Here is a 26,568-nt window from a genome sequence, read left to right as displayed (position 1 = left end):
AAGGTATAATAAATACAAAACACACGGCTAACACAACACTGAAACAATAACAATGTTTCCGGGTATGTCACCAGTATTCTCACCTGAAGTGTCTTAACTTTCTCCAGGAGCTATGGGTGCTTACTGTCTGTACGCCGGCCGCAATGGACCGTCGGTTCTAGGCGCTTCAGTCCGGAACCGTGCGACTGCTACGGTCGCAGGTTGGAATCCTGCCTCGGGCATGGATGTGTGTGATGTCCTTAGGTTAGTCAGGTTTAAGTAGTTCTAAGGGACTGATGACCTCCGTTGTTAAGTCCCTTAGTGCTAAGAGCCATTTGAACCATCTGTCTGTGCGATCATATTCGTCCGTCTTCTCTGTATAATGTTTGAGATATGCAGTCTGCAACAATATTTAGTGTAATTCATTTTCTAACGTCTCAGTAGTATTTGTAAAGACGTATTCGTGTTTCAAGTGCAGCTTGCGTGGTGGAGACTGTGACAGGATTGGAGTGAGTGTTCTAGAGACCCACATCCATCGCACGTACACTCAAGGCCCCTGGGCTTCCTGACCGACGTTCGTGCGATGTTCACGAAACAGTCGCTGAAACGAACTTCGCTCTCAACTTTGTCCGTCCAGCGCGCATCATACAAGTACTCTGTGTTCATATAGGGCGCATGCCAGTGAACGAATGCGTAAAGGTCATTTCCGGCCGGCCGCGACAGCAATCGGACGGGCTGCCTCGATTTAGTAGTATCAGGGGATCGGAATAGGGGTTGGGGGCAGACTGACAGACGCAAAGAGGAGAGGGAGAGGGAAAAAAGGGAGGCCTGTTATGTGGAAGGCGTGGGAAGAGAGGACGAATATGTCCTTCAACTGCTCCCTGTCGACACTTCTCGAATTCACAAAACAGGATCAGGGACGGATAACCGCGAACAAGTTTGCAAACTTTCGTGGCAGGCGACCCCAATAGCGGAAATCTCTTGTAATAGCGCCGACCTTTTTTTTTATTTAAGTACTTATGGACTAGAACATGGCAACAAAATTAGTTAAAACTGGATAGTTCGTAACACTACTTCTCACACTTTAGGGGACTGCCTGTTCAGTTAATTGTACTCCTGTGATTGAAGTTAGATGTTTCCTTCTTTAATGGAAGCAGCATGTAGTCGAGATTGTGATTTAATATTGAAATATTCGATGAAAGAACTGTTATTTTAAAATCGTACCGCTTGAAATGGCTTTATTTCAGACTGCCAGAATATGGCAACATAACCCCTCAGACTCTACTTAGAAAGCGTCACGAGGTACCGCGTATATAAGAACAAACATTCGCAGTGAATCACTGCAAAAGCTTTATTTACAATAAATTGATGGTGCAAAGGAACTTCCAAAGAAGTTACAAGCATCTCCCTCTCCCTCTCTCTCTGAAGAGGCGCATTATACAACTACCTTGTTATAACGCCTTAGATGAGAAAGAAGACTTGAGTAGTATTTGCAAGGTGGCTTAGTTTTAAAACTGCAAGGTGAACCCATCAGGTACCGCCATAATATTAGGGTGTCCTTCAAAATAATGTCTGGGTACATTAATGACTACTAAACCAGATATGAACCACAATTACTTTGATTTACTCCGATAAAATTAAGGGCAAAACAAATGACAAACAGTGACAACGTTATAATAAGGCCTTGGCATATCTGACATAGATGTCAGGGGGCAGGGAGGGGTATGGGGGAAGGATGATGATAATTCCACAAGGGGATTAATTGTAAAACTTCCTGGCAGATTAAAACTGTGTGCCGGACCGAGACTCGAACTCGAGACTTTTGCCTTTCGCGGGTAAGTGCTCTACCGAGTTCGAGTCTCGGTCCGGCACACCGTTTTAATCTGCCAGGAAGTTTCATATCAGCGCACACTCCGCTGCAGAGGGGAAATCTCATTCCGAATTAATTGTAATCGCAAAGTGCTCAGTGAGTGTCTTGATGTTAATTGAAAGCAGACAGTAAAACAGAAGGGAATGTGTGACACCTGTGTCAGAGCTGAAAGCACACTGTTGATTGCCGTTAACATACAGGTCTTCAGAGTGAAGCTTGAAGTAATTGAATTACTATAAAATGACTTTAATGTCCCTAAACATCGTCTCGCAGTTACGGATCAGCCTAACAACAATGAAGCCGATAGAGGCTAATATGGCTGCAGAATCAATCACCCTTGCAGCATCTGAAGAGCAGATCAGCCCGAAATTTTTCTAAGTCCTGACTCTCAAACTTCCAAGCACAGACCGACAAAAATATTCTGTAGAAAAACACTAATCCCATTCCTGTAGCTGGTTAACAAATAACGTTCATCCTGCCATCTTGCACAGAAAAATTCGCTCCACTCACTCTGTATCTCTCTCTGATCGACGAGGCAGTTCGCCGTCACCACCATCCCATTTCTCTCTCTAAACTGTAGTTTATTTAAATTAGCCAATGGTGGCAGTTCTTACATTGTGTAAACATTTTCTTTTTGCAGAGTCAATACATGCAGTGGCGTCTCACATTTTCAAAGGCCCAAAACTAATGGATCCCAATCAGTCTTCGAGACGTTTCTCTCTCACATCTGGTGCTTTCTACATCTGGGGAGATAGTGCGTTCTGTTAAGAAGCGAACCTTTTCACTCGACTCCCAGGTTGTAAAATGTCTTCGCCAGGAGTTCGTGCCACAGGAGATACTATCTCTGTTTCTTCAGAACTAAGCCGGACGCCATGGCGCAGCACTACAAAAGCATGGCGCACGGCCAGTGGGCTAGTGACGCTCGACTCCCTCTGATCAGTCCTCCTGCGAACTGGCTCTCGGGATGGGAGCTGACTCTACTGTCCTTGTGACTGTGCTTTTTCCACTAATCAGGATGCTTTCAACCATCTCTCACTTCTACAAGGCGTGCAAATCCGAACCAAGAGCAGAAGATGAGTAAGGTTGCATTAATCAGTTACAATCACTACTACTGTTTATAATATTTCTCAGCATCAGTTAAATATTCTTGCAAATGGGTCTTTTATTACGAATTCGCATACATTATTTGGCTCTTTGTGGAAAAATGGTCGTGTAACGCATTCACTTCTGGCAAAATATGAAAGCGTCAGGATACCTGAAAACATGTACATTTTTTTTTCAGTCCAAAGAGTCATATTTACCAGAATTTGAATAAAATGACGCAAAAGAGCGAAGATGACAAATAAATGATGATGATGATGATAATGATGATTATGATTATGATGATTATGATGATGACGATGATGATGATGATGAAGGTGGTGGTGGTGGTGGTGGTGGTGGTGGTGGTGGTGGTGGTGGTACACTAGTCAAACCGCTAACTTTATTACGATATTTTGCTAACTAGGCGCGAGTTGCTGTTTACAGCTCTACGTATTTCATGATGTACATATATAAGTACTTCTACTGGATAAAAATGTAAATAAATTATTGGTTTTGGTAGCGCGCATGGAAAACTTCATTCTTGTTTCTTTAAGACGTTGTGTGAAATGGCAAAAGCCTACATCGTTTCAAAAATATCTGCCATCCATCTTGTCACCTACTGCACTCTTGTGTGTGTGTGTGCACGACAGTGCTTCACACTGGAACACATCATGCCATGAACAGGTATTAAAGAGCAGTGCAGAGTTTCGCTGCAAAATATTTGCTTCGTTGGGGTACGCAGACCTATCTAAATGTCACGCTTTTTCAGTAAATTTATTTCAGTCACAAGTGAATTGACCCATTGTTAAAACTTTTCAACGCTCCTCCACGGTGTGAAGTTTTTAAAGGTGCACAATGCTGAACGTTGAAACAACAAAATGCGGGGCTGTAGCTCCAAACTTGTTCTCCGTGTATTTTATTACTTGCTGCAGTCGTAGCAATTACCGCTCATTACCACTGCGCCAGTTGTCCTTCCACGTATACGTGCTTGTTTCGTTAATAATGTTTATGAAATTTCAGTGATATTTACGGTGAATTTAAAGGAACAGGCGCAATGGGTTCTACGTAAGAGGGGCTTCCCAAACATCCCGTAGGAACAAAATCATTTATGAGATATAGTACGTAGTACACGGTCACACTTACACATCACAATTTATCAAATATTCGGTTTCGCATGTCGAGCTCACGTTTCCAAGGCCAAGTAAGCAGCTACAGAGGAACTGTCAGTGTCTTCTCGCGCACCCCAGGGAGAAAATGCCCACCAGCAGCCAAGTGCTGGTCTGCAGACAGGCGCCAATCATCGACAAGCAGGATACTTCCTCAACAGCCTCGTTCCTACCCTCTCCCTCTCGTCATGGTTAGCCTTTTGCATCCTAGGGCCAATTCTAGAAAAGATGACGTATTGACACCGATCGTTTATAATAAATAGGGCGCCTTTCCACTATCAAAACCAGTCTTCCCCCGTGTAAGGCCGCTGTAATACGACTTAAACGTCCGTTTCAACAGTTTGTAATTTTTTTTTGCATTTTTTTAATTTTATAAAATGACCAGTACAACATCCAGAAGAATTTTATTCGTCTTGACACCAGCTGCGGAAGTTTGCGAAGTTATGTATGTATTTACAAAAAGACTGTAGTGAAAATATGTATCTTAAATTATAAAAGTCGTAATATAAAAAATTAGCTATTAAACATCACGGTTGTAAAAAAAATTATTTTCATATTGTGCGATTGCCGTTTCGTGTACAACGTATGTTAAGGCAACTAGAAGCAAACCATATATCAGTTTCACATAGTGGTTCACAAAAAGATGCACGTGTTTTATGGAAAATACCAGAAAGATTGGGTGATCGGATACTGACAAATCTCAAATAAGCATAAATATAGCTGCTAGACCATAGTCGAAGCGGCTGTAAATGAGACAATGTATTTCTCTTAACAGGATATCAAATATCTAGTTATCGCTACTGATGAGAACTTATTGTGGCCTATTTTGACAATAAAGATACTTGCACAAGGCGATAGACAGCACTAAATATTCTGTTACCTTTTGCAATAACGGACCCACTTGCGAGATTGTAAAACTGGGCCGGCCGAAGTGGCCGTGCGGTTCAAGGCGCTGCAGTCTGGAGCCGCAAGACCGCTACGGTCGCAGGTTCAAATCCTGCCTCGGGCATGGATGTTTGTGATGTCCTTAGGTTAGTTAGGTTTAACTAGTTCTAAGTTCTAGGGGACTAATGACCTCAGCAGTTGAGTCCCATAGTGCTCAGAGCCATTTGAACCATTTTGTAAAACTGGTAGCTTATGTGTGACGGATGGGCTTCCTTTTGTTACATGGGCGTGTTGTAATAATATACCTAAATCTAGTACTGATCTGGCAGTTTCTCGGTTCAGACTCTGCTACAGGCATTGAGATAGGTTCATAAACAGAAATAAGTAAATAAAACATGATTACGTACGTACGGCTTGAAACTTTTAACTAACTACAAGATGTGGAAGATGCAGAGTAAAGGAGTCTGCAGACACGGTGAAGTCTTATGCGCTGAGACCAGAGTTACATATGCAAGCTGTATAGAGGTCACTGATAACAGCCGTAAGACACTGGTTGACAATAATGATAGTGGTATCGATATATTGTCGAAAACAGAAAATATACAACAGTTGCAATAAGCAACAAACTAATTTATGTCAACATGTGCGAGCCTCCGTAGCTGAGTAGTGAGTGTATACAGATGGCTGCCATGAGAAAGACCCTGGTGCGATTCCCGTTACTGACAATGATTTTTCCTCGGTGGGAGGACGGGTACGGAGTGCACTGAGCCTCGTGATGCCAACTGACAAGGGAACCTCCCCATCGCACCCCCCTCAGATTTAGTTATAAGTTGGCACAGTGGATAGGCCTTGAAAAGCTGAACACAGATCAATCGAGAAAACAGGAAGAAGTTGTGTGGAACTATGAAAAAAATTAGTAAAATATACAAACTGAGTAGTCCATTCGAAGATAGGCAACATCAAGGACAGTGGGAGTTAAGGAGCGACGTGGTCACGTGGTTAGCGAGAGCAGCTACGGAACGAGAGGTCCTAGGTTCAAGTCTTCCCTCGAGTGAAAAGTTTAATTTTTTATTTTCAGTTTATGTGACAAACTCTTATGTTTTCATCACTTTTTTGGGAGTGATTATCACATCCACAAGAAAACCTAAATCGGGCAAGGTAGAAGAATCATTTTACCCATTCGCTAAGTGTACAAGTTAGGTGGGCCGATATTCCTGTCATGTGACGCACATGCCGTCACCAGTGTTGTATAGAATATATCAGACGTGTTTTCCTGTGGAGGAATCGGTTGACCTATGACCTTGCAATCAAATGTTTTCGGTTACCATTGGAGAGGCACGTCCTTTCGTCTACTACTCGCACAGTTTTGCGGTGCGGTCGCTAAACACAGACACTAAACTTATTACAGTTGTAAGTAGGCTGTTTAGGTTTTTTTTTATTGGTAACGCCACCTCTGTATGAAAATCACTGGCTGTGCTGTGTGCAGTCTGTGGCTGCTTTGCATTGTTGTAATACTCGCCATTGTAGAGTTAGGCAGCTGGTTGTGAACAGCGCGTAGCGTTGCGCAGTTGGAGGTGAGCCGCCAGCAGTGGTGGATGTGGGGAGAGAGATGGCGGAGTTTTGTAATTTGTCATGAACTGCTATATATATTATGACTATTAAGGTAAATACAGTGTTTGTTCTCTATTAATATCTTTCATTTGCTAACTATCCCTATCAGTAGTTAGTGCCTTCCATAGTTTGAATCTTTTATTTAGCTGGCAGTAGTGGCGCTTGCTGTGTTGCAGTAGTGGGAGTAACCAAGATTTTTGTGAGGTAAGCGATTTGTGAAACGCATAGGTTAATGTTAGTCAGGGCCATTTTTTTGTAGCGATTTTTGAAAGATTGCGTTGCGCTAAAAATATTGTGTGTCAGGATAAGCACAGTCTTGTACAATTGTTTAAAAAGGGGACGTTTCACAGTGAACAGAGACGTCAGTGAACGAACGGACAGATCATAACTTTGAGAAAATAAAGAAAGTAAAATATTCAGTCGAGGGAGGACCTGAACCAAGGACCTCTCGTTCCGCAGCTACTCACGCTAACCACGGGACCACGACGCTCCTGAGTTTGCATTCTCCTAGATGTTGTCTATGTTCGCATGGACTACTCACTTTGTATATTTTATTAATTTTTTTTCTAGTTCCACACAACTTCCTCCTGTTTTCTCGATTGATCTGTGTTCAGTTTTTCAAGGCCTATCCACTGTGACAACTTATAACTAAATCTGAGAGGGGTGCGATGGGGAGGTTCCCTTGTGAGCAGTTACTTGTTTGGGAAGCAGCCGATCAGCGGCTCCACGGTCGGGGAAGTCTGCAAAACGGACGGGAGAGCGGTGTGCTGGCCACATCCCCCTCCGTTCCGCATGCGTATGACACAGCATGACACGGCGGGCGGTGGGCCTTCAAAGCCTGAACTCGGAGCTCGTTACAAGGGCAACATTTCTGAAATAAGTTTCATCAGTGTCTGCTGGTCACAGCATTATACCTTTACTGTTGTTGACAATATGTCACATCTATATGTACATACTCCGCAAACCACTGCGAAGTGCACGGCAAAGGGTTACACACGCCAGTTACGTTAGCGTTTCTTCGCGTTCCAGTCGAGCATACAGTGCGGGAATGGTGACTGCCCAACTGCAGCTGTACGCACTGTGTATTAATTTTGTTTTCACGATCCCGACGGAAAAGCCACGTAGCAGAAGGTTATAATTAAAGCGCAACTATTCACGGAGGTCCAGTGTGGGCTGTAATTATCGTATGGCAGCTAAATATGGTGGATATGCTAATGCGTTAATGCCGAACCGATCTACACTGGAAAATGTTCCAATTTTGACCGCCAGGTGCAAATATGGCGCTGTGAATGCAAGAAAGACGTATTGAAAAGTTTCCGCATGTTGTGGATTGGTGATGGGACGTGGAGAGACAAGGACCAACAAACGAGAAGCGCACAATGTTGATGTTTTTATTAACCGCTGCTTACAAATTTTTTTCCAATATGAGCACAAGAGACGTCATCAAAATGCTGTACAGAGCTGTATTTGCACGTGATGGCCAAAACCGGAACTAATTTTCTTCCAGAGTAAATCGGTTCCGCATTAACGCATCTAACAAGTTTCACTGCCATACCTTAATTACATCCCACACTGGACCTCCGTGAGTAGCTGCATTTGAATTATAACCACAAGGTTTAACGCCTGATTCTTCACTTAATAGTGGTTCTTGAAGGTTTGTGAATAGGTTTTCTGGTATAACTGCTGTCTATCTTCTACCCATCTACCGGCTGAAATTGTCTACATTTCTGGAACATCCCCAAATGTTTCGTAAACCGTATGTTTTCTAAAGTGACTGCATTTTCCCAGTGTCACTCCAATTAACCTAAGTTTACCACCCGCTTCTATCAGATAAAGGCAAAGGTCCCGAGTTCGAGCCTCGGTCCGGCACACAGTTTTAATCTGCCAGGAAGTTTCAGATAAATACTACATTATACACGAGGCCGGCGAAAATTTGGAAACACTAAAAACGTAACACTTTACCATGCCTAATACTGCGTAGGAAAATAGTTGGGATTCAAAACAGGTTCCAGTCCTATCGAAGTGGATATGTACAGGCCCAGTAGAGTTTTCAAGAAAATCTTATACCATTCTTCCTGCAGAATAGTAGCAAGTTCAGGTAACGCTGCTGGAGGTAGATAGCGATCACGCACCCTTGTCTCCAAAGAAGACCACAAAGCCTCAATAATACTGAGATCTAGTGATTATGCTGGCCACGGTAGATGCGACAGTTCATACTGGTGCTCGCAAAACCGGTCCGAGCTGTGTGAACAGGGGTCGTGTCGTGTTGTACACAGCATCAACACTAGGGAACAAACGCTACACCATAGGATGGGTCTGATCAGTCAAAACGCTCACATAATCCTCGGCAGTAATTTCATCTTCCAGAGTAACCAATCACTGAACGGCCGCCATGTTTCACTCACATGTTTAACTCCGCCAGAAGTTGGAAACAGTACGATACCATAATCATCCGACTAAATGACTTTCTTCCATTGCTCCACAGTCCACATTTTATGGCTTGGGCACCCATTTTTCCCGTTACAGCAGAACTGATGAGTGGATTTGGAATTCCAACTCGCCCTACATTTCCCTGCTTATGGAATTCCCTTTGTGTTGTTTTCGTGTTAACAGAGTTCACGAGTGCAACGTCCAGTTCCGCAGTGACTTTTTGCAGCTGTCGTCGCCCCATTTTTGTCACAATCGTCTTCAATGACCGTGAGTCGCGATCACTCAACACATACACTTTCGCCCATTTTATGAGTTAGCGGATAACGCTTATTTCGATCGGTGCCTCTTGAAACACCAAACACTTCGGCTGTCTCGGTTACTGAAGCATCCACCACATGTGCATACGTCCCACCGACACGGAACACTTTTGTTCACTTTTTACCGTATTGAGGACATTTCACAAGTACCGTCTGCGGTCATATACAACAGCGCAATCTGCGGGCTTAGCTAGTACCTGTGTTTATTTTCAAGCATGCATTTTTCACGGTGTTGCCTATCGTAGGTGCACCAACTGTGAAAAGTCTGAGGATACTATTTAAATTCTCAGCAATGTCAGTAATATGTAACATAAACAACACAGTTTCCTGAGACTCGTCTGTAGTTGCTTCCGCATCTGTCGATGGATCTTCATCAGGCAAACATGTCATGTCATCTCATGTCATGTCATGTCATGTCATGTCCTGCTTATATAGAAATAATCAACCCAGTCAAAATTTTTCTTTGATATCATATATGACCGTACTTCTGTTAATGATCGTTAGTGTTGTACCAGCTGAAATGCTTTTCGTATGTCAATAAAGACAGCATCTATCTGATTGCCTTGATCTATGGCTGTCAGGACGTCATGTGTGAAAAACGCATGTTAGGTCCGTATGAGTGATGTTTTTGAAATCAGTTGTGACTGGCACGGGGGTCATTCCGTTCCAGATAACTTGTAACATTAGAGTTTAGGATATTTTCTAAGATTGTACAACACCCTTCTTGTACACGGAAATAAACTATGTTTTCTTCCAACAAGTGGGCACAGCTTTTTGTTCGACTGTTCTTATAGTTAATTCCATACTCTCTGTCAACATGTATGTAAAGCCTAATGGTTTGTAGTTCCTCTTTGTGGTATGGCTTCGTGTTAAAACACATGGCATTCCTGTGAGATGAGGGTGACTGCGTGTAGCCCACTGTGGAGTGAAGAAAGCACCATAGGTGGGTGTGGGCAGGCCTTGAGTTTCCGCTCTCGGTGGAGCCTCTGGAAGCTTTGTCTGCAGCTGCAGCTGCCAGACGCCACCTGGAACACCGGCAGCTGCTCGCTGAGCACAAAGAAGACGCGGACTGCCCAGACTCCTCGTTTCTTCCTTCACGCACCCAAGCAGCTGCTCCTTCCGATACGACTAGCTCCAGTAATCCAGTAAAAGATGCCTGTCCTCGTACACAAACAAACATACCGGATATGGCAGGCTACTGGCCTAAGGCACCGTCAACAGATTTCATTTCATTTCTAAAGAATATCAGACATATAATATTCCGGAACCGAAGAGAACCTTTTATAATTGTGGAAAAAGTGCGACAGTAGAACATAACAAGACAGTGTATTTTGTCGTCGTCGTCGTCTCTCTCTCTCTCTCTCTCTCTCTCTCTCTCCCACGCACGCACATTTTTCTTTTTCAGAGAGGCGATACAATATCAATATTTTATATTTATCCCTCCACTTTATCCTTAACTGGCAGAGGCGAGCGCTGATGCAACAAGAAGCACTCCTCTGAAAAAAAAAATGGTTCAAATGGCTCTGAACACTATGGGACTTAACATCTGAGGTCATAAGTCCCCTAGAACTTTTGTTGTTGTTGTGGTCTTCAGTCCTGAGACTGGTTTGATGCAGCTCTCCATGCTACTCCATCCTGTGCAAGCTTCTTCATCTCCCAGTACCTACTGCAACCTACATCCTTCTGAATCTGCTTAGTGTATACATCTCTTGGTCTCCCTCTACGATTTTTACCCTCCACGCTGCCCTCCAATGCTAAATTTGTGATCCCTTGATGCCGCAAAACATGTCCTACCAACCGATCCCTTCTTCTAGTCAAGTTGTGCCACAAACTCCTCTTCTCCCCAATTCTACTCAATACCTCCTCATTAGTTACGTGATCTACCCACCTTATCTTCAGCATTCTTCTGAAGCACTAAATTTCGAAAGCTTCTATTTTCTTCTTGTCCATACTAGTTATCGTCCATGTTTCACTTCCATACATGGCTACACTCCATACAAATACTTTCAGAAACGACTTCCTGACACTTAAATCTATACTAGATGTTAACAAATTTCTCTTCTTCAGAAACGCTTTCCTTGCCATTGCCTGTCTACATTTTATATCCTCTCTACTTCGACCATCATCAGTTATTTTGCTTCCCAAATAGCAAAACTCCTTTACTACTTTAAGTATCTCATTTCCTAATCTAATACCCTCAACATCACCCGAATTAATTCGACTACATTCCATTATCCTCGTTTTGCTTTTGTTGATGTTCATCTTATATCCTCCTTTCAAGACACTGTCCATTCCGTTCAACAGCTCTTCCAAGTCCTTTGCTGTCTCTGACAGAATTTCAATGTCATCGGCGAACCTCAAAGTTTTTACTTCTTCTCCATGAATTTTAATACCTACTCCGAATTTTTTCTTTTGTTTCCTTTACTGCTTGCTCAATATACAGATTGAATAACATCGGGGAGAGGCTACAACCCTGTGTCACTCCTTTCCCAACCACTGCTTCCCTTTCATGCCCCTCGACTCTTCTAACTGCCATCTGGTTTCTGTACAAATTGTAAATAGCCTTTCGATCCCTGTATTTTACCCCTGCCACCTTTAGAATGTGAAAGAGAGTATTCCAGTCAACATTCTCAAAAGCTTTCCCTAAGTCTACAAATGCTAGAAACGTAGGTTTGCCTTTTCTTAATCTTTCTTCTAAGATAAGTCGTAAGGTTAGTATTGCCTCACGTGTTCCAACATTTCTACGGAATCCAAACTGATCTTCCCCGAGGTCCGCTTCTACCAGTTTTTCCATTCGTCTGTAAAGAATTCGTGTTAGTATTTTGCAGCTGTGACTTATTAAACTGATAGTTCGGTAATTTTCACATCTGCCAACACCTGCTTTCTTTGGGATTGGAATTATTATATTCTTCTTTAAGTCTGAGGGTATTTCGCCTGTCTCATACATCTTACTCACCAGATGGTAGAGTTTTGTCAGGACTGGATCTCCCAAGGCTGTCAGTAGTTCTAATGGAATGTTGTTTACTGCGGGGGCCTTGTTTCGACTCAGATCTTTCAGTGCTCTGTCAAACTCTTCACGCAGTATCATATCTCCCATTTCATCTCCATCTACATCCTCTTCCATTCCCATAATATTGTCCTCAAGTACATCGCCCTTGGCTCTGAGCACTATGGGACTCAACTTCTGAGGTCATCAGTACCCTAGAACTACTTAAACCTAGCTAACCTAAGGACATCACACACATCCATGCCCGAGGCAGGATTCGAACCTGCGACCGTAGCGGCCGCGCAGTTCTAGACTGTAGCGCCTAGAACCGCTCGGCCACTCCGGCCGGCATATCGCCCTTGTATAGACCCTCTATATACTCCTTCCACCTTTCTGCTTTCACTTCCTTGCTTAGAACTGGGTTTCCATCAAAGCTCTTGATATTTATACAAGTGGTTCTCTTTTCTCCAAAGGTCTCTTTAATTTTCCTGTAGGCAGTATCTATCTTACCCCTAGTGAGATAAGCCTCTACATCCTTACATTTGTCCTCTAACCATCCCTGCTTAGTCATTTTGCACTTCCTGTCGATCTCATTTTTGAGACGTTTGTATTCCTTTTTGCCTTCTTCATTTACTGCATTTTTATATTTTCTCCAATTCAATATTTCTTCTGTTACCCAAGGATTTCTACTAGCCCTCGTCTTTTTACCTACTTGATCCTCTGCTGCCTTCACTACTTCATTCCTCAGAGCTAACCATTCCTCTTCTACTGTATTTCTTTCCCCCATTTCTGTCAATTGTTGCCTTATGCTCTCCCTGAAACTCTGTACAACCTCTGGTTTAGTCAGTTTATCCAGGTCCCATCTCCTTAAATTCCCACCTTTTTGCAGTTTCTTCGGTTTTAATCTACAGTTCATAACCAATAGATTGTGGCCAGAGTCCACATTTGCCCCTGGAAATGTCTTACAACTTAAAACCTGGTTCCTTTTAGTATCTCCAGGGTTCTTTCATGAATACAACCTTCTTTCATTATTCTTAAACCAAGTTTTAGCTATGATTAAGTTACGCTCTGCGCAAAATTCTACCAGGCGCCTTCCTCTTTCATTTCTTAGCCCCACCCATATTCACCTACTATGTTTCCTTCTCTCCCTTTTCCTGCTCTTGAATTCCAGTCACCCATGACTATTAAATTTTCACCTCGCTTCACTACCTGAATAATTTCTTTTATCCTATCATACATTTCATCAATTTCTTCGTCATCTGCAGAGCTAGTTGGCATATAAACTTGTACTACTGTAGTAGGCGTGGGCTTCGTGTCTATCTTGGCCACAATAATGCGCTCACTATGCTGTTTGTAGTAGCTTACCCGCACTCCTATTTTTTTTTATTCATTATTAAACCTAGTCCTGCATTACCTCTATTTGATTTTGTATTTATAACCCTGTATTCACCTGTCCAAAAGTCTTGTTCCTCCTGCCACCGAACTTCGCTAATTCCCATTGTATCTAACTTTAACCTACCCATTTCACTTTTTAAATTTTCTAACCTACCTGCCCGATTAAGGGATCTGACATTCCACGCATCGACCCGTAGAACGCCTGATAACAACGTCCTCTTGAGTAGTCCCCGCCCGGAGATCCGAATGGGGGACCATTTTACCTCCGGAATATTTTACCCAAGAGGACACCATCATTTAATTATACAGTAAAGCTGCATGCCCTCGGGAAAAATTACGGCTGTAGTTTCCCCTTGCTTTCAGCCGTACGCAGTACCAGAACAGCAAGGCCTTTCTGGTTAGTGTTACAATGCCAGATCAGTCAATCATCCAGACTGTTGCCCCTGCAACTACTGAACAAGCTGCTGCCCCTCTTCAGGAACCACACGTTTGTCTGGCCTCTGAACAGATACCCCTCCGTTGTGGTTGCACCTATGGTACGGCTATCTGTATCGTTGAGGCACGCAAGCCTCCCCACCAACGGCAAGGTCCATGGTTCATGGGAGGAGGGTTTTCTATAGTAGAAAAAATAATTTCAATCCACTTACATTGTTATTTTTAATCTTCAGAGGTTTTCCTTCACTTTTTCACGATAAAATATGCATTGGATTCGTTCAAGAGAATGTTCCAAGAACTATTTCTCTGAACACCTTATAAGTGCTTCTAGATTTTTCCACACATGGAAGTTTTTATGGTGGATATTTTCAGTGTTAGGTCCATCTAGTTACAAGTGAATAAAACGAATGTTTTGCTTTTTGTTGTTTCTTTGAAGATATCCCTAGTGGTTTAAAATATATACATATTTCTGCTTATGCTTTTTTTTTACATATGACATTATGCATTGAGATTAGAAACAGTTTTGGCACACTGTGGTTTCATACAGGTGAAGTAACAGTTTAAATTTCGATTTACAATGTTTTCAGATGCTGCTCTAAATGTGTTCTTCTTCCGGTTTTAGAACTGTTGGCATTAACATTGAACAGAATAAGATTTTCACTCTGCAGCGGAGTGCGCGCTGATATGAAATTTCCTGGCAGATTAAAACTATGTGCCGGACCAAGACTCGAACTCGGGACCTTTGCTTTTCGAGCGCAAGTGCTCTACCAATTGTGCCACCTAAGCACGACTCACGACCTGTCCTCACAGCCCCAGGCTGTGGCTAAGCCGTCTCCGCAATATTCTTTGTTCCGGGAGTGCTAGTTCTGCAAGGTTCGCAGAAGAGCTTCTGTGAAGTTTGGAAGGTAGGAGACGAGGTACTGGCGGAAGTAAAGCTGCGAGGACGGATCGTGAGTCGTGCTTGGTAGCTCAGTTGGTAGCCGGCACTGTAGCTCAGCGTGTTCGGTCAGAGGGTTACGTCCCCTTGTAATAAAAAGACTGAGTTAATCGATCATCAACGAACTTAAACAGATGTCTTACGACGTTCGCCCCGAGCAGACGCAACGAACAAAAGCGAACAAAATGAGACTAAAAAAAAAAAGTTGGTAGAGCACTTGCCCGCGGAAGGCAAAGGTCCCGAGTTCGAGTCTCGGTCAGGCACATAGCTTTAACCTGCCAGGAATCAATATTGAACAGTTCATAATAACAGCGAAACCGTAACATGACGAAATTTGTCAGTCTCCTTTTTCCCCCTCTCTGTCTGTACATCTCTTCCTCTCCCCTTCTCTCTTCACGTCGTTATCTATCCCCAATACTAAGCTGCTGATTCACACCCCTACAGTATTTTTTTCCAGATGGTAAGTAAACTACATGCCAAGTTTTGTCAAATTCGATCCAGGGGATTTTTTTAATCTATATTGGTTTGCCAGCATAAGCTCAAGTAAAATATGTTTCACACATATTTTACATATTTCACACTTATTTCTATACATATTTCACCAGTATATCTAGCGAATTTCGGCCGGCAGTTTCGGTTTCGATTTCGTGCAGCTCTCTGTTTATGACGTCATATCTCCTGAACTACGTGTTGTACAACGATAGAATTTTGCAGGTACATTATGTCGCACATGTGGATACTGTCTGCAAAATGTGTTAAGAATAGAGCTACTAACAATGAAGAAATACATTTAAACATATGTTTATGACGTCGTAACTTCTCAACTATGTGTCGTACAACGATCTAATTTTGCAGGTGCATTCAGTGGTGCATTTGAATACCGTCTGCAAAGTGTGGCGCCAATACATTTTTCGTAAAGGATTAAAAAATTAAAATGTTATGAGCGAAGCGGCAGTTTTAATACATGAGCAGCAAAAATATAGTAAGCAATATTTTATCTTTTCATCATTTCGTCGGTGTTGTCACCGAGGAAAAGTTTCGTAATGGTTTGACATTATCTGGAATGTCTGTTACACGTTACTAAGTGCTCTCATTCTCAAATACCGGATGAGTAGAGTCTGGGTACTCACGCGTCATGGGCTACACTTTTTCTTTCACTCCCACCTCCACGCATTTGATAGAACGATGGATCTTACCTCCACAGTGATTCTTTCCAAGCAGTAAGTGATATGTACACCACGTTTGGTTGACGTCGGTCCAGTGGTTTAGGAGGAGATGTGGAACATTCATTTTTATAAAATGTGTGGATTTCAGTTCAGTGATGCTGCCGTTAAAAAAAACGGAGAGAGAGAGAGAGAGAGAGAGAGAGAGAGAGAGAGAGACGCGTATGACAGGGAAAACAATTCGTTTTATTCGATTGTATGAGGTTCATTCAAGTGAAATCTGGTCAGTGCGTCTGCCTTTGCCTTGCACGTAAGCTGACACCACGTAACTGCGGGTATGGTGGCGCCATCTATTGATAGAAGGACTAACGCGTGCGCACCGTTTGATGTTGCATAGCGCCACTGTGGTTCCACACCGAAGAGAAGGTGGTCACGCATGTTATCGTCCACTACCAAACATGCAGTCGAGTAATCAGGGACAACAAGGAGGGATTCGATTTTTGCCGGAGGAGGTAAGTTGGAAGCCGTGAAATGTATCGACGGATGACGGGGCTGTGTGCGTTCAGTAGGCTACAGTCTGAGAAGTTCTAGTGTTGTGGAATGGCGCAAACAATTCCTCGAGGGACGTCAGTCACTGGAAGGCGATGCTCGTCCTGGACAGGCTCAGCTTCTCATCACACCGGAAATGGTTGCGGAAGTGAATGCTTGGACAACCGCAGAATCACCGTGGACGAGATCCATCGGTTACTGGGTTTTAGGTCGGGCACCGCCTACACCATAATGCATCATCAACACTTGAACTTTCGAAACATCTGTGCGCAGTGGATTCCCCACCAACTGCCGAACAGCGCAATAGTCGAAAGCGCCGTCTTTGAGTGATCTCCAACGTTATCATGCGGAGGAATATTGCTTTCTGTCACATACTGTAATAGGTGACGAAACATGGTGTCACCATTCTGAACCGGAAAGCAAGCGTCAGATCAAGCAGTGGAAACATACTTCACCACCTCCAAAGAAATCAAAGATCGTACACACAGTTCTGTAAGGTCATGATGGCGTCCTTTTTTGACCACGAGGGTTCACTGCTTGTCGAGTTCCTGGAACGGGGAACTACTATCAATGCCCAGCGTTATCAAGCTACTTTACAGAACCTTAGACAAGCCATCAAGTCGAAACGCCGAGGCATGTAGTCGAATGGCTTCATCCTTCTGCATGATAATGCCCGTCCACACATGGCCAATGTGGCGAAGACGACATCGCAGCAGTTTCGGTGGGAACCAATGGAACAATCACCGTACAGTCCCGCCCTTTCACCGTGTGACTTTGATGTGTCTGAACCTCTAAAACAAGCTATTCGCGGGCATCGATTCGCAACGGACGACGAAGTGTGTGACTGGGTCCAGGCCTGGATCCGACAGCAGCCTACTACTAGCTTCTTCAATTATGGAATCGACCGGCTAATGTCGCCATGGGATATGTGTGGCAACAGTTTTGGCGACTATTTTTGAGTATGTGTACAACTACATTTTTGAGTTAATAAGATCTTTACCGTTACTTTTCACTGGTGATCGGGTTTCATTTGAATTCCCATTATAATAAGGCAGGCTTAACATGGAAACCATCAACATAATATTGCACGCAACTGAGACTGCAAAAGTTAAACACAGTCTTTTTCTTTCCCGGATTGCTTGCGCAACATTCTTATTTTTATTTTTCGTAACAGCTACCAAAGAATTTCTATTCGGATACATATTCCACACAACAAATTGTGACGTCGGGTTATTTTCTGGATCGCATATTTGCAACGCTGTAAGGAGGCGATGTGACCTCAACTTGACAACTCTTGTGACACGCACACGAGAACATGCAGAGCGGGAAATGACTCAGCTGAGGATATGCAGGACTGTAAAAGGAACGTTACTTGAAAGCGTCTCCTTCCATTCTGTGGTCGACGGAAGCAGCGCAAGGACGCGTGTGAGTCACCCATCAGACCAGTACTGTACGCCCAATTACACGCACCAGGCTCCACACAACCCAGCAATGTCATTTTCTTCTCAACGGGAGTCGCCTTTATCTCTGAATCACCCATGAGTAACTGGTGGACGTGCACACGATTACTAAGTTAACGGCTAAATGCCGCTTGCTACCAAAGGAAACAGTGAGTAGTTCACCACGACGAAAACGACTTATTGTGCTCAGGCATCAGTAAACTGATGTCTTTAGTGCAGCATTTATGTAACGTGTGAATGTCACTCAACTGTTTGTGACTGTTTGCAACACAATTATCACAAAACTACAATTCCGATCCGTGACCGACACTATATGAGTGTCGAAGTATTTGTGAGTGAATAAACCATACTACCTCACGGAGTACGCACCGAGAACACTCAGCCAACAAAACTGCACAAACCACCCTGACATTCGTCTCTGGTAACAGCCACCTAAATGGTAATTGCAAATTTAAATCCTGACACTACGTTCACAGTAACCAAATAGACAATGGCGAGTGCGAAAAGCAAATACGTGCAAAATGTCACTCGCCAGGGTTCAGACCTCCGACGCAGCCGAGAGATGATTAGTTTCGCAACACGGACACGATTTCGAAGCGTTGCACCACCGAACGTAAACACATTACACTGGCTTGCAGTATGTACCTTCGCCAATTCCAAGCGAGTCACAATGATTTGTTTCAAAAAGTCAACTCTAAAACGCGACAACTGCGCTTTTTTTTCTTTCCTTCTCTTTTAAAGAAACACATGACATGTCTATAGCAAAACTACGAAACGAAATTTTGTTCTTTTTCATAAAATATAGCTGTTTACTTTGCGCCTACATGCATCACATTTTTCGCCAGGGAATTTGCGTAGGTGTCGAGCTTCGGATATCTATTTTCCTGCACAACACCGACTTGCTGGCGCAGGTAGTTCACTGTTTGAAATAAATTCACACTGTGGAGGTAAGTCCGGCAATAATTACAAGTACTCGTACATTTTCACGAATTTATTGTCTCATTTTAAAGACTTTTATTGTGTTTTTAGTTCCCTGGTTCGTCACACGTGAATTCCTGCTACTGGCCTATACTGTTTTAAAATCAAATTTTTGTTTATGTCGTTTTCGAAGGCAACTTCTTCCGTAAATTGTCGAGGTGAGTATTTTTCGGTCACGTACAACAAACAAACTACAAACGTCACCGCATTTTATCGAAGATTGTAATTTCACTTATTTACTTTCAATCTGTTTGCCCATGTTTTTACTGACGGAAGACTTTTGGGTCTGCTTAAAACGTATTGTTTGCCTGTAAGATTATGTGCTCCAGTATGACAGCAGCAGCAAAACTGCGTTGAACGGCAGAAGATATTTGCTTTTGTGACTTCATTAATGTGAGAGCTAAATATTGCTTTCCTGACATTTACGTCTTTCATCGCATGTCCTGTTTCAGGATTTAGGAAAACCTCTTCGTCACTTAACGACAGCATTATAAATTGAATACGGAACCAAAGACATCTATAACTGATGTGTAGGACATTGCACGATTACAAAAATAAATAAATAAATAAATAAAATATATCTGGCTATGAAACAGAAGTACACTGTGCTTCAGCAGTATACGGTGTACCCGAAGACGACCACGCTTTTCGTCAGAAATTTATGTACACAGGTATCCTCAATTAACAGATTCCTGCTGTGGAAAACTGGAGAAGCTGACGTCACCACAGATGCACTGGAGACATATATTTAGCGGTGTTTAAATTTTTGTTGATTAATGTTCTGCCTCATTCCCGGAAAATGAAGCTGAACCTCTCATGCACCTCACTGCATCTCTAAGATGAAATACGGTCTCCAACAAAACCTACGAAATCTCCACAGTAGAGTTCCCACTCTGCAATGCGTAACAGTTGTAATGCCCAACTAGTTGGTTTCACAACTATCACAGCTTATAACGATCTAGTATGCCTAAAGCTACATGTACTCACCATATGATAACTTCAGCAGCGTTAATTTACTTTTCGTACAATGAAATGGGGACTACTTCGAAGATTTTTATTTCTGCCAATATGATTCGTTCGTAGCTGTAGCACACTAAATTAACACGGAAGAGCCAAAACCCATCGATTTCAAACAGCTTCGGTGGACTCGCCTTAGGTTACTGAAAAACGGTATGAAACAGCTTAGGTTTCTATACGTCAGTGTTGGAGGGAGGGCGGGTGGGGGGGGGGGGAGAGGGGGAGAGAGAGAGAGAGAGAGAGAGAGAGAGAGAGAGAGAGAGAATCGGTTGCAGATATTCTTGAGGAGAAAATTCCTTGTTAACTGGACAGTGACCAAGTATCATACACTGAGGTAACAAAACTCACGAAATCGCGATATGCATATATACGGACAATGGTAGTATCACGTACACTAAGTGTAAGGGCAGTGCATTGGCGGAGCTGTCATTTCCACTCAGGTGAGTCATGTGCAAAGGTTTCCGAAGTGATTACGGCCGGTCGACGGGTATTAACACACTGAACGCGGAATGGTAGTTGATACTAGACACATGGGACATTCCATTTAGGAAATCGTTAGGGAATTTAATATGCCAACGATCACAGAGTCAAGAGCGTGTCTTTCAAATTTCCGGCGTTACCTCTCATCACGGACAATGCAGTGGCTGACAGGTTTCACTGAACGATCGAGAGCAGTGCCATAATGTCTGTAGCAGTATCAAAAGAAATAAAATTTGTGTGTTTTATCAGAAGATTAGAGGACTGAAAAATTAGATGAGCTTCTTGTGTGCCTAGAAAATGGGGTAAATTTTGAAGGTATAGATGTTTTGTGTGTCTCTGAACACCATGTAACCGCAGGGATGGAGAACAAATAGTTTTTGTGTAGATCAGATCCTTGAAGCATGTGCTTGTGAGCTGCTACTGCAATATACTTCCATGGTAATTGTAACAATCTACAGATCCCTCAAGGAAACTTTCAGCTACTCATGAAAAATCTTGAGGCATTACTGAGCTACCTGAGAGACAAAAAGATGCAGTTAGTGGTTAGTAGTGATATTAATGTGGATTTCTTAATAGATGGTATTGATGGAGCCTCTAACAGAATTTTGAAGTGTTGTTCTAATTTAATAAATGGAGTCCTTAGCGATTTATGTAATTCTTCGCTCGCACAGGGAATTTTTCCAGACAGATTGAAATACGCAATTGTCAAACCTCTTCATAAGAAAGGGGATAAGAGTGACTTAAATAATTATACACCAATCTCGTTGCTGACTTAATTTTCTAAACCATTCGAAAAAGTTATGTATTCAAGAGTAGTTTCACATTTAAGTGAAAATAATTTACTCAGCATGTCACAGTTCGGATTGCGGAAGGGTTACTTGACTGAAAATGCTATCTACATATTTACCCATCAAATACTACAAGCCCTAAATAACAAATTATCGCCAGTTGGTATTTTTTGTGATCTATCCAAGGCATTTGGCTGTGTGGATCATGTCACACTCTTAGAAAAACTCAGGTTTTATGGAACTGAAGGCTATACACACAGCTGGTTTGAATCATACCTAAAGAACATAAAGCAAAAACGTTTTGCTGGTTAGCACAAATAATGTTGGGAGGGTGGTAAATTCTAGTGACCGGGGAGTTATCACAAAGGGAGTCCCACAGGGTTCAATTTTAGGTCCTCTGCTGTTCCTTATTCATGTGAATGACCTCCCACTTAACATTCAGCAAGCGGAACTAGTACTTCTTGTGGATGACACGAGCGTTATAATAAATCCCATTCCGGAAAAAGCAGCTGAAGATACTGTTAAGAATGTCTTTCAAAGAATTATTAAGTGATTCTCAAAAAATGGACTCTCCCTTAATTTTGAAATAACTCACTATATCCAGTTCTGTACACCGAATAGTCATATCGACAATTGATGTAGCACATGAACAGGGCTCAGTTAACAGGGTAGATTTATTCAAATTTTTGGATGTTCACATTGACGACAACTTTAACTGGAAGAAGCGTATTACTAAGCTTCTCAAACAACTAAGTTCAGCTTCTTGCGCTCTTCGTATAATTGCTAATCTTCGTAATAAACAGATCAGCCTCCTAAAGTACTTCGCATATTTCCACTCAATAATGTGTTATGGAATAGTTTTCTGTGGTAACTCACCACTTAGACATAAAGTATTGAATGCACAAAAGAGAGCAATGTGAATAATTTGTGGTGTTCACCCAAGGACATCACGTAGGCATCTTTTCAAGGAGTTAGGTATTTTAACTGCACCATCAGAGTACATATATTCGCTAATGAAATTAGTTACAAATAATCCATCTCAATTCGCGAAGAAGAGTGATGTTCATACGTACAACATTAGAGGGAAAAATGACCTTTCCTATCCGTTATTGAAGCTGTCAGTTGCTCAAAAAAGGAGTACATTATTCAGCAACAAAAATCTTTTATCATTTGCCTAACAACATAAAAGTCTGGCAGGTAGCAGATCAAGTTTTAAATCTAACTTAAAATCATACCTTTTGGACAACTCCTCCTAGTACGTGGACGAGTTTCTGTTTCAGAAATGGTAAAATAATGTACCTCTAAATGTAGTTGCATGCGTAGAACTAAAAATTTCAGTAATATTAGTATTAGCACTATTCATATATATATATATATATATATATATATATATATATATATATATATATATATATATACCTTGTAATCTGACTTGTTCCACGTCATATCGATAAAATAATTGGGAAAATGATCTACGGAACATTACATAACTAAAACTAAAACTAAGCTAAACATAGTGCCTTTGCTAACATCTTCATCTGCTGCGTCTCTCCTGGCCTCGTGACCATATCGGTTGAACCCTAGACGACTGGAAAACCGTGGCCTGGTCAGATGAGTCCCGATTTCAGTTGGTAAGAGCTGATGGTGGGTTTCGAGTGTGGCGCAGACCCCACGAAGCGATGGACCCAACTTGTCAACAAGGCACTGTACAAGTTGGTGGTGGCTCCGTAATGGTGTGGGCTGTATTTACATGGAATGGACTCGATCCTTTGGTTCAACCGAACCGATCACTGACTGGAAATGGTTATGTTCGGCTACTTGGGAGACCATATGCAGCCATTCATGGACTTCATGTTCACAAATAACGATGGAATTTTTATGGATGACAGTGCGCCATGTCATCGGGTCCAATTGTGAGCGATTGGTCTGAAGGACATCTGGAAGAGCCAATGATCTGGCCACACAGATCGCCCGACATGACTTCCATCGAGCATTTATGGGACATTCCAGAGGTCCGTTCGTGCACCAACTCATGCACCGGCAACACTTTCTAAATTATGGACGGCTACAGAGGCAGCTTGACTCAGTATTTCTGTATGGACTTCCAACGACTGTAAGAGTCCATGCCACGTCGAGTTGCTGCACTAAGGCGGGCAAAAGGAGGTCCGACACGATATTAGGAGCTATTCCATACTTTCGTCATCTCTGTGTAAACTGGGTTCAAATTCTTCCACTATTATTTAGTTTTGAATAGACAATGAAAGCTGCCGCAGACATTGTATATTGGTATCTTTAATACAATAAATTTAATTGCGAACTGGCGGAATAAAGTGTTGAACGTACGTGTCTACGATTTTTGACGGCATAATCTGTGTAGATAGGTTATTTCTGCTTTCTTTTTCCCTTTCAAAATTATTAACCTTTTTTAGAGAATGGGAAATGTAAAATCGAGTGTAGTATTACGTAATTATCGCGGACATCTTTAACCATAGGACTTGTTCGCAGATCGTGTGAGGCATCATCACGAAAGAACAGGACAACTCACAATTTTAGCAGAGGTCAATTATCGACCTATAACATACATCCACTGTCAAAGTAAATTGAAACAGAAAATAACACACATCCTCTACCGAGGCCCAAACATGGTTTGTCGAAGATTGTAGGTACATACGCTTATCATTTTACTGTCACAATTCAGAACGGAAGTTATTTAGTATCTGGGGTATTTTATGAAATATAGTTACAATTTGCCTTGTTTTCTAGATCTGAAAACAGTTCGTTACGAAAGGTATTATGTGATTTTACTTTCGCTATTTTACTTCTGATTTTCGATCACATCAGGAACTGTCGCCTTTTCGCTTATTCGTGAACTATTCCCTCATTTGCCACTGCTGTATTTTGTCTACTTTTACATCGGTTTGCAGCACTACGCCTCTCTTGACGTAAAATACGACGCAATAATGAACCATTCTTTTTTCTTTGTATACCATTGGCTAAACGTGTCTTTGTTTTAATAGTTTTGTGAACTCCACCGCTAGTTTTGGTTTTCGTTGATCTATATTAGGTCTTATTTCACGTCAAGAAATGTGTAGTGCTGCAAATAAATGTGAGATCAGGCAAGAAATAGTAGTGCCAAACGAGGGAATGCCTCAAAGGTATGGAACCAGAAGACACTTCACGGTGTGAGCGAAAATCGGATATATGATACATAAGTCATGTCACACTTCATTATCTTTTGAAACGACGTGGTTTTAGATCTAGAAAGCAAGCCAAATTTTAAATACTTCTCAGTAAAAACCACTACGATGTTTCATATCAACGAAAATAAATAAGTTTCACGACAAAAATACGCACTTTCCTGTAGTCGTACAGAGGGATTTAAATAGCTTCAATAAACTGTAAAGCTATTACGGACGCTGTGAATACGTAGCTGAAGAATTTGAAATTTATTTATTTTAAAATAACAGTACACATATTTCGGGTCAGCTTTCATTCGTTTGCCAAAGGGTAAAAAATACTGTAGAAAGTGAAATCCGGGCCCACACGTCCCGAAGTTGACTACAATACCTCGTCAGATAACGAATGCCTTCCTCAATACGTACATCTGCGAACGATAGCCTCTGTGGCCGAAAGGCTGCTGGACCGATAGCTCAACGTCGGTCGGATGACTGAGGCACTCTCAGTAAAAAGAAAAAAAAAGAAGAAGGAGAAAGAGACAGGGAGAGAGTAAAGTTATCATCGAAGCAATTTTGGAGATGTAATGGGAAACGCGCCCACAACTGCAGGAGAAAAACGACAAAGAAATAGAAAGGAAGGAAAAGAAAATGGTTAGCGTCGTTGCCTTCGAAAAGACTCATGTTCCATTCCCAGCACCACCTCAGGTTTTTTCTGCGGTAGGCATTTCTCGAACGGTATCCGCTCAGCCTTGTGAGGGCAAATGAGGAGCTGCTAGAATAAAGAAGCAGCGGCATCTCCAGCACGTATCTACTAGCGGCAACGGCAAGGACGATTGCTGACAAGCAGATAACACGCCCCCAGTCATAGACAGTTTCTCATAATTTTTTGTACCAGCAGGCGGCCAGTCGGAACAAGCCCAGGCCTATTCCTTGAATGCCGTGTATCTATAATTTTACAGTTCGAAATGGTTAATTCTCTATTAGGTTAATCCCCTGAGATGTACAAAGCAAGTTTCCTTAGTGACGAGTGTTCTAACTATTATATCTACACAGAAACAGATAATTCTTCATCACTTCTGTCCTTTTTTCCGATGCTGAGAACGTAATGATCTAAACCGTTTCACAAGAGTTACTCTGGAATGACTCCCGATCAGTATGTCGAAGCTGGTGTAAATCGGTGGTCGCAGGGTCTGGCCTACCTTAGCAAGACATGTGCAGAATTTCTGAAAATTATGTAGGCAGCAAGCAAGCGCACCAAGAGCTACTTACGATGCTTGCGGCGCATTCCTGAGCTTCGACTGCTGTACTCACCTGCAAAACGAGAAAAACAGAACATTAGAGACATTATACATGTCAATAAGAGATAAAAGACAGAACATCACTGTTCTTCAGCGCAAGCAGAAACACGTACGCACGATAAACTATATGTTAATATGTCCCATCAAACTGAATCGTAGCTAAGTGGAGCTTTCCACTTGCCCTTATGTCACTCCTAACGTAAATAAACGCTTTCTTTCCTTTTTGCAATTTATTTACGGACAACAATTACCTCGTAAACATAAAAATTGTTTCACAGTACGAGTTAGCCAAAATATTATTCAATCATTAATTTAATGCTGACTACTACGGTACAGTTAGTTCTGTCGAAGAACATTCATTTTACAGAGTAGCTCGAATTTAGAATTCCATAGTATTACGTACTCTAAAATAAATTGGTGAAAGACTGATCAACACTGACTAATAGTGCAAAGTTTACTGGTTATAGAAACGTGTGTAATTTTTACAGAATAATCCACAGTTTTGAAGTTATTTTAATTTAAGGACGTAAAAGATATAAACGCCGTAACAACGCATTTTGTTTAA

The 26,568-nt window shown here is 42.1% G+C and overlaps 1 protein-coding gene across 3 annotated transcripts in view; it reads right to left on the bottom strand.

Annotated features, from left to right (window-relative positions):
* The window catches only part of LOC126194678 (protein phosphatase 1 regulatory subunit 14C), a 940,541-nt gene that overhangs the window by 170,866 nt on the left and 743,107 nt on the right, over nucleotides 1-26,568 (bottom strand). For 2 of the 3 annotated variants that reach the window (XM_049932878.1, XM_049932880.1), the window contains exon 4: nucleotides 25,975-26,016. The exons of the other annotated variant lie outside the window; for it this stretch is intronic. In XM_049932878.1, coding sequence (XP_049788835.1) covers nucleotides 25,975-26,016 — 42 coding nt within the window. The remainder of the gene's footprint in view (nucleotides 1-25,974; nucleotides 26,017-26,568) is intronic. 3 annotated transcript variants of the gene reach the window in all.

The sequence above is a fragment of the Schistocerca nitens genome, chromosome 7 (genome assembly GCF_023898315.1).
Source record: "Schistocerca nitens isolate TAMUIC-IGC-003100 chromosome 7, iqSchNite1.1, whole genome shotgun sequence".
In the NCBI taxonomy this organism is placed as follows: domain Eukaryota; kingdom Metazoa; phylum Arthropoda; class Insecta; order Orthoptera; family Acrididae; genus Schistocerca; species Schistocerca nitens.
This window is presented reverse-complemented; position numbering and strand designations above follow the sequence as displayed.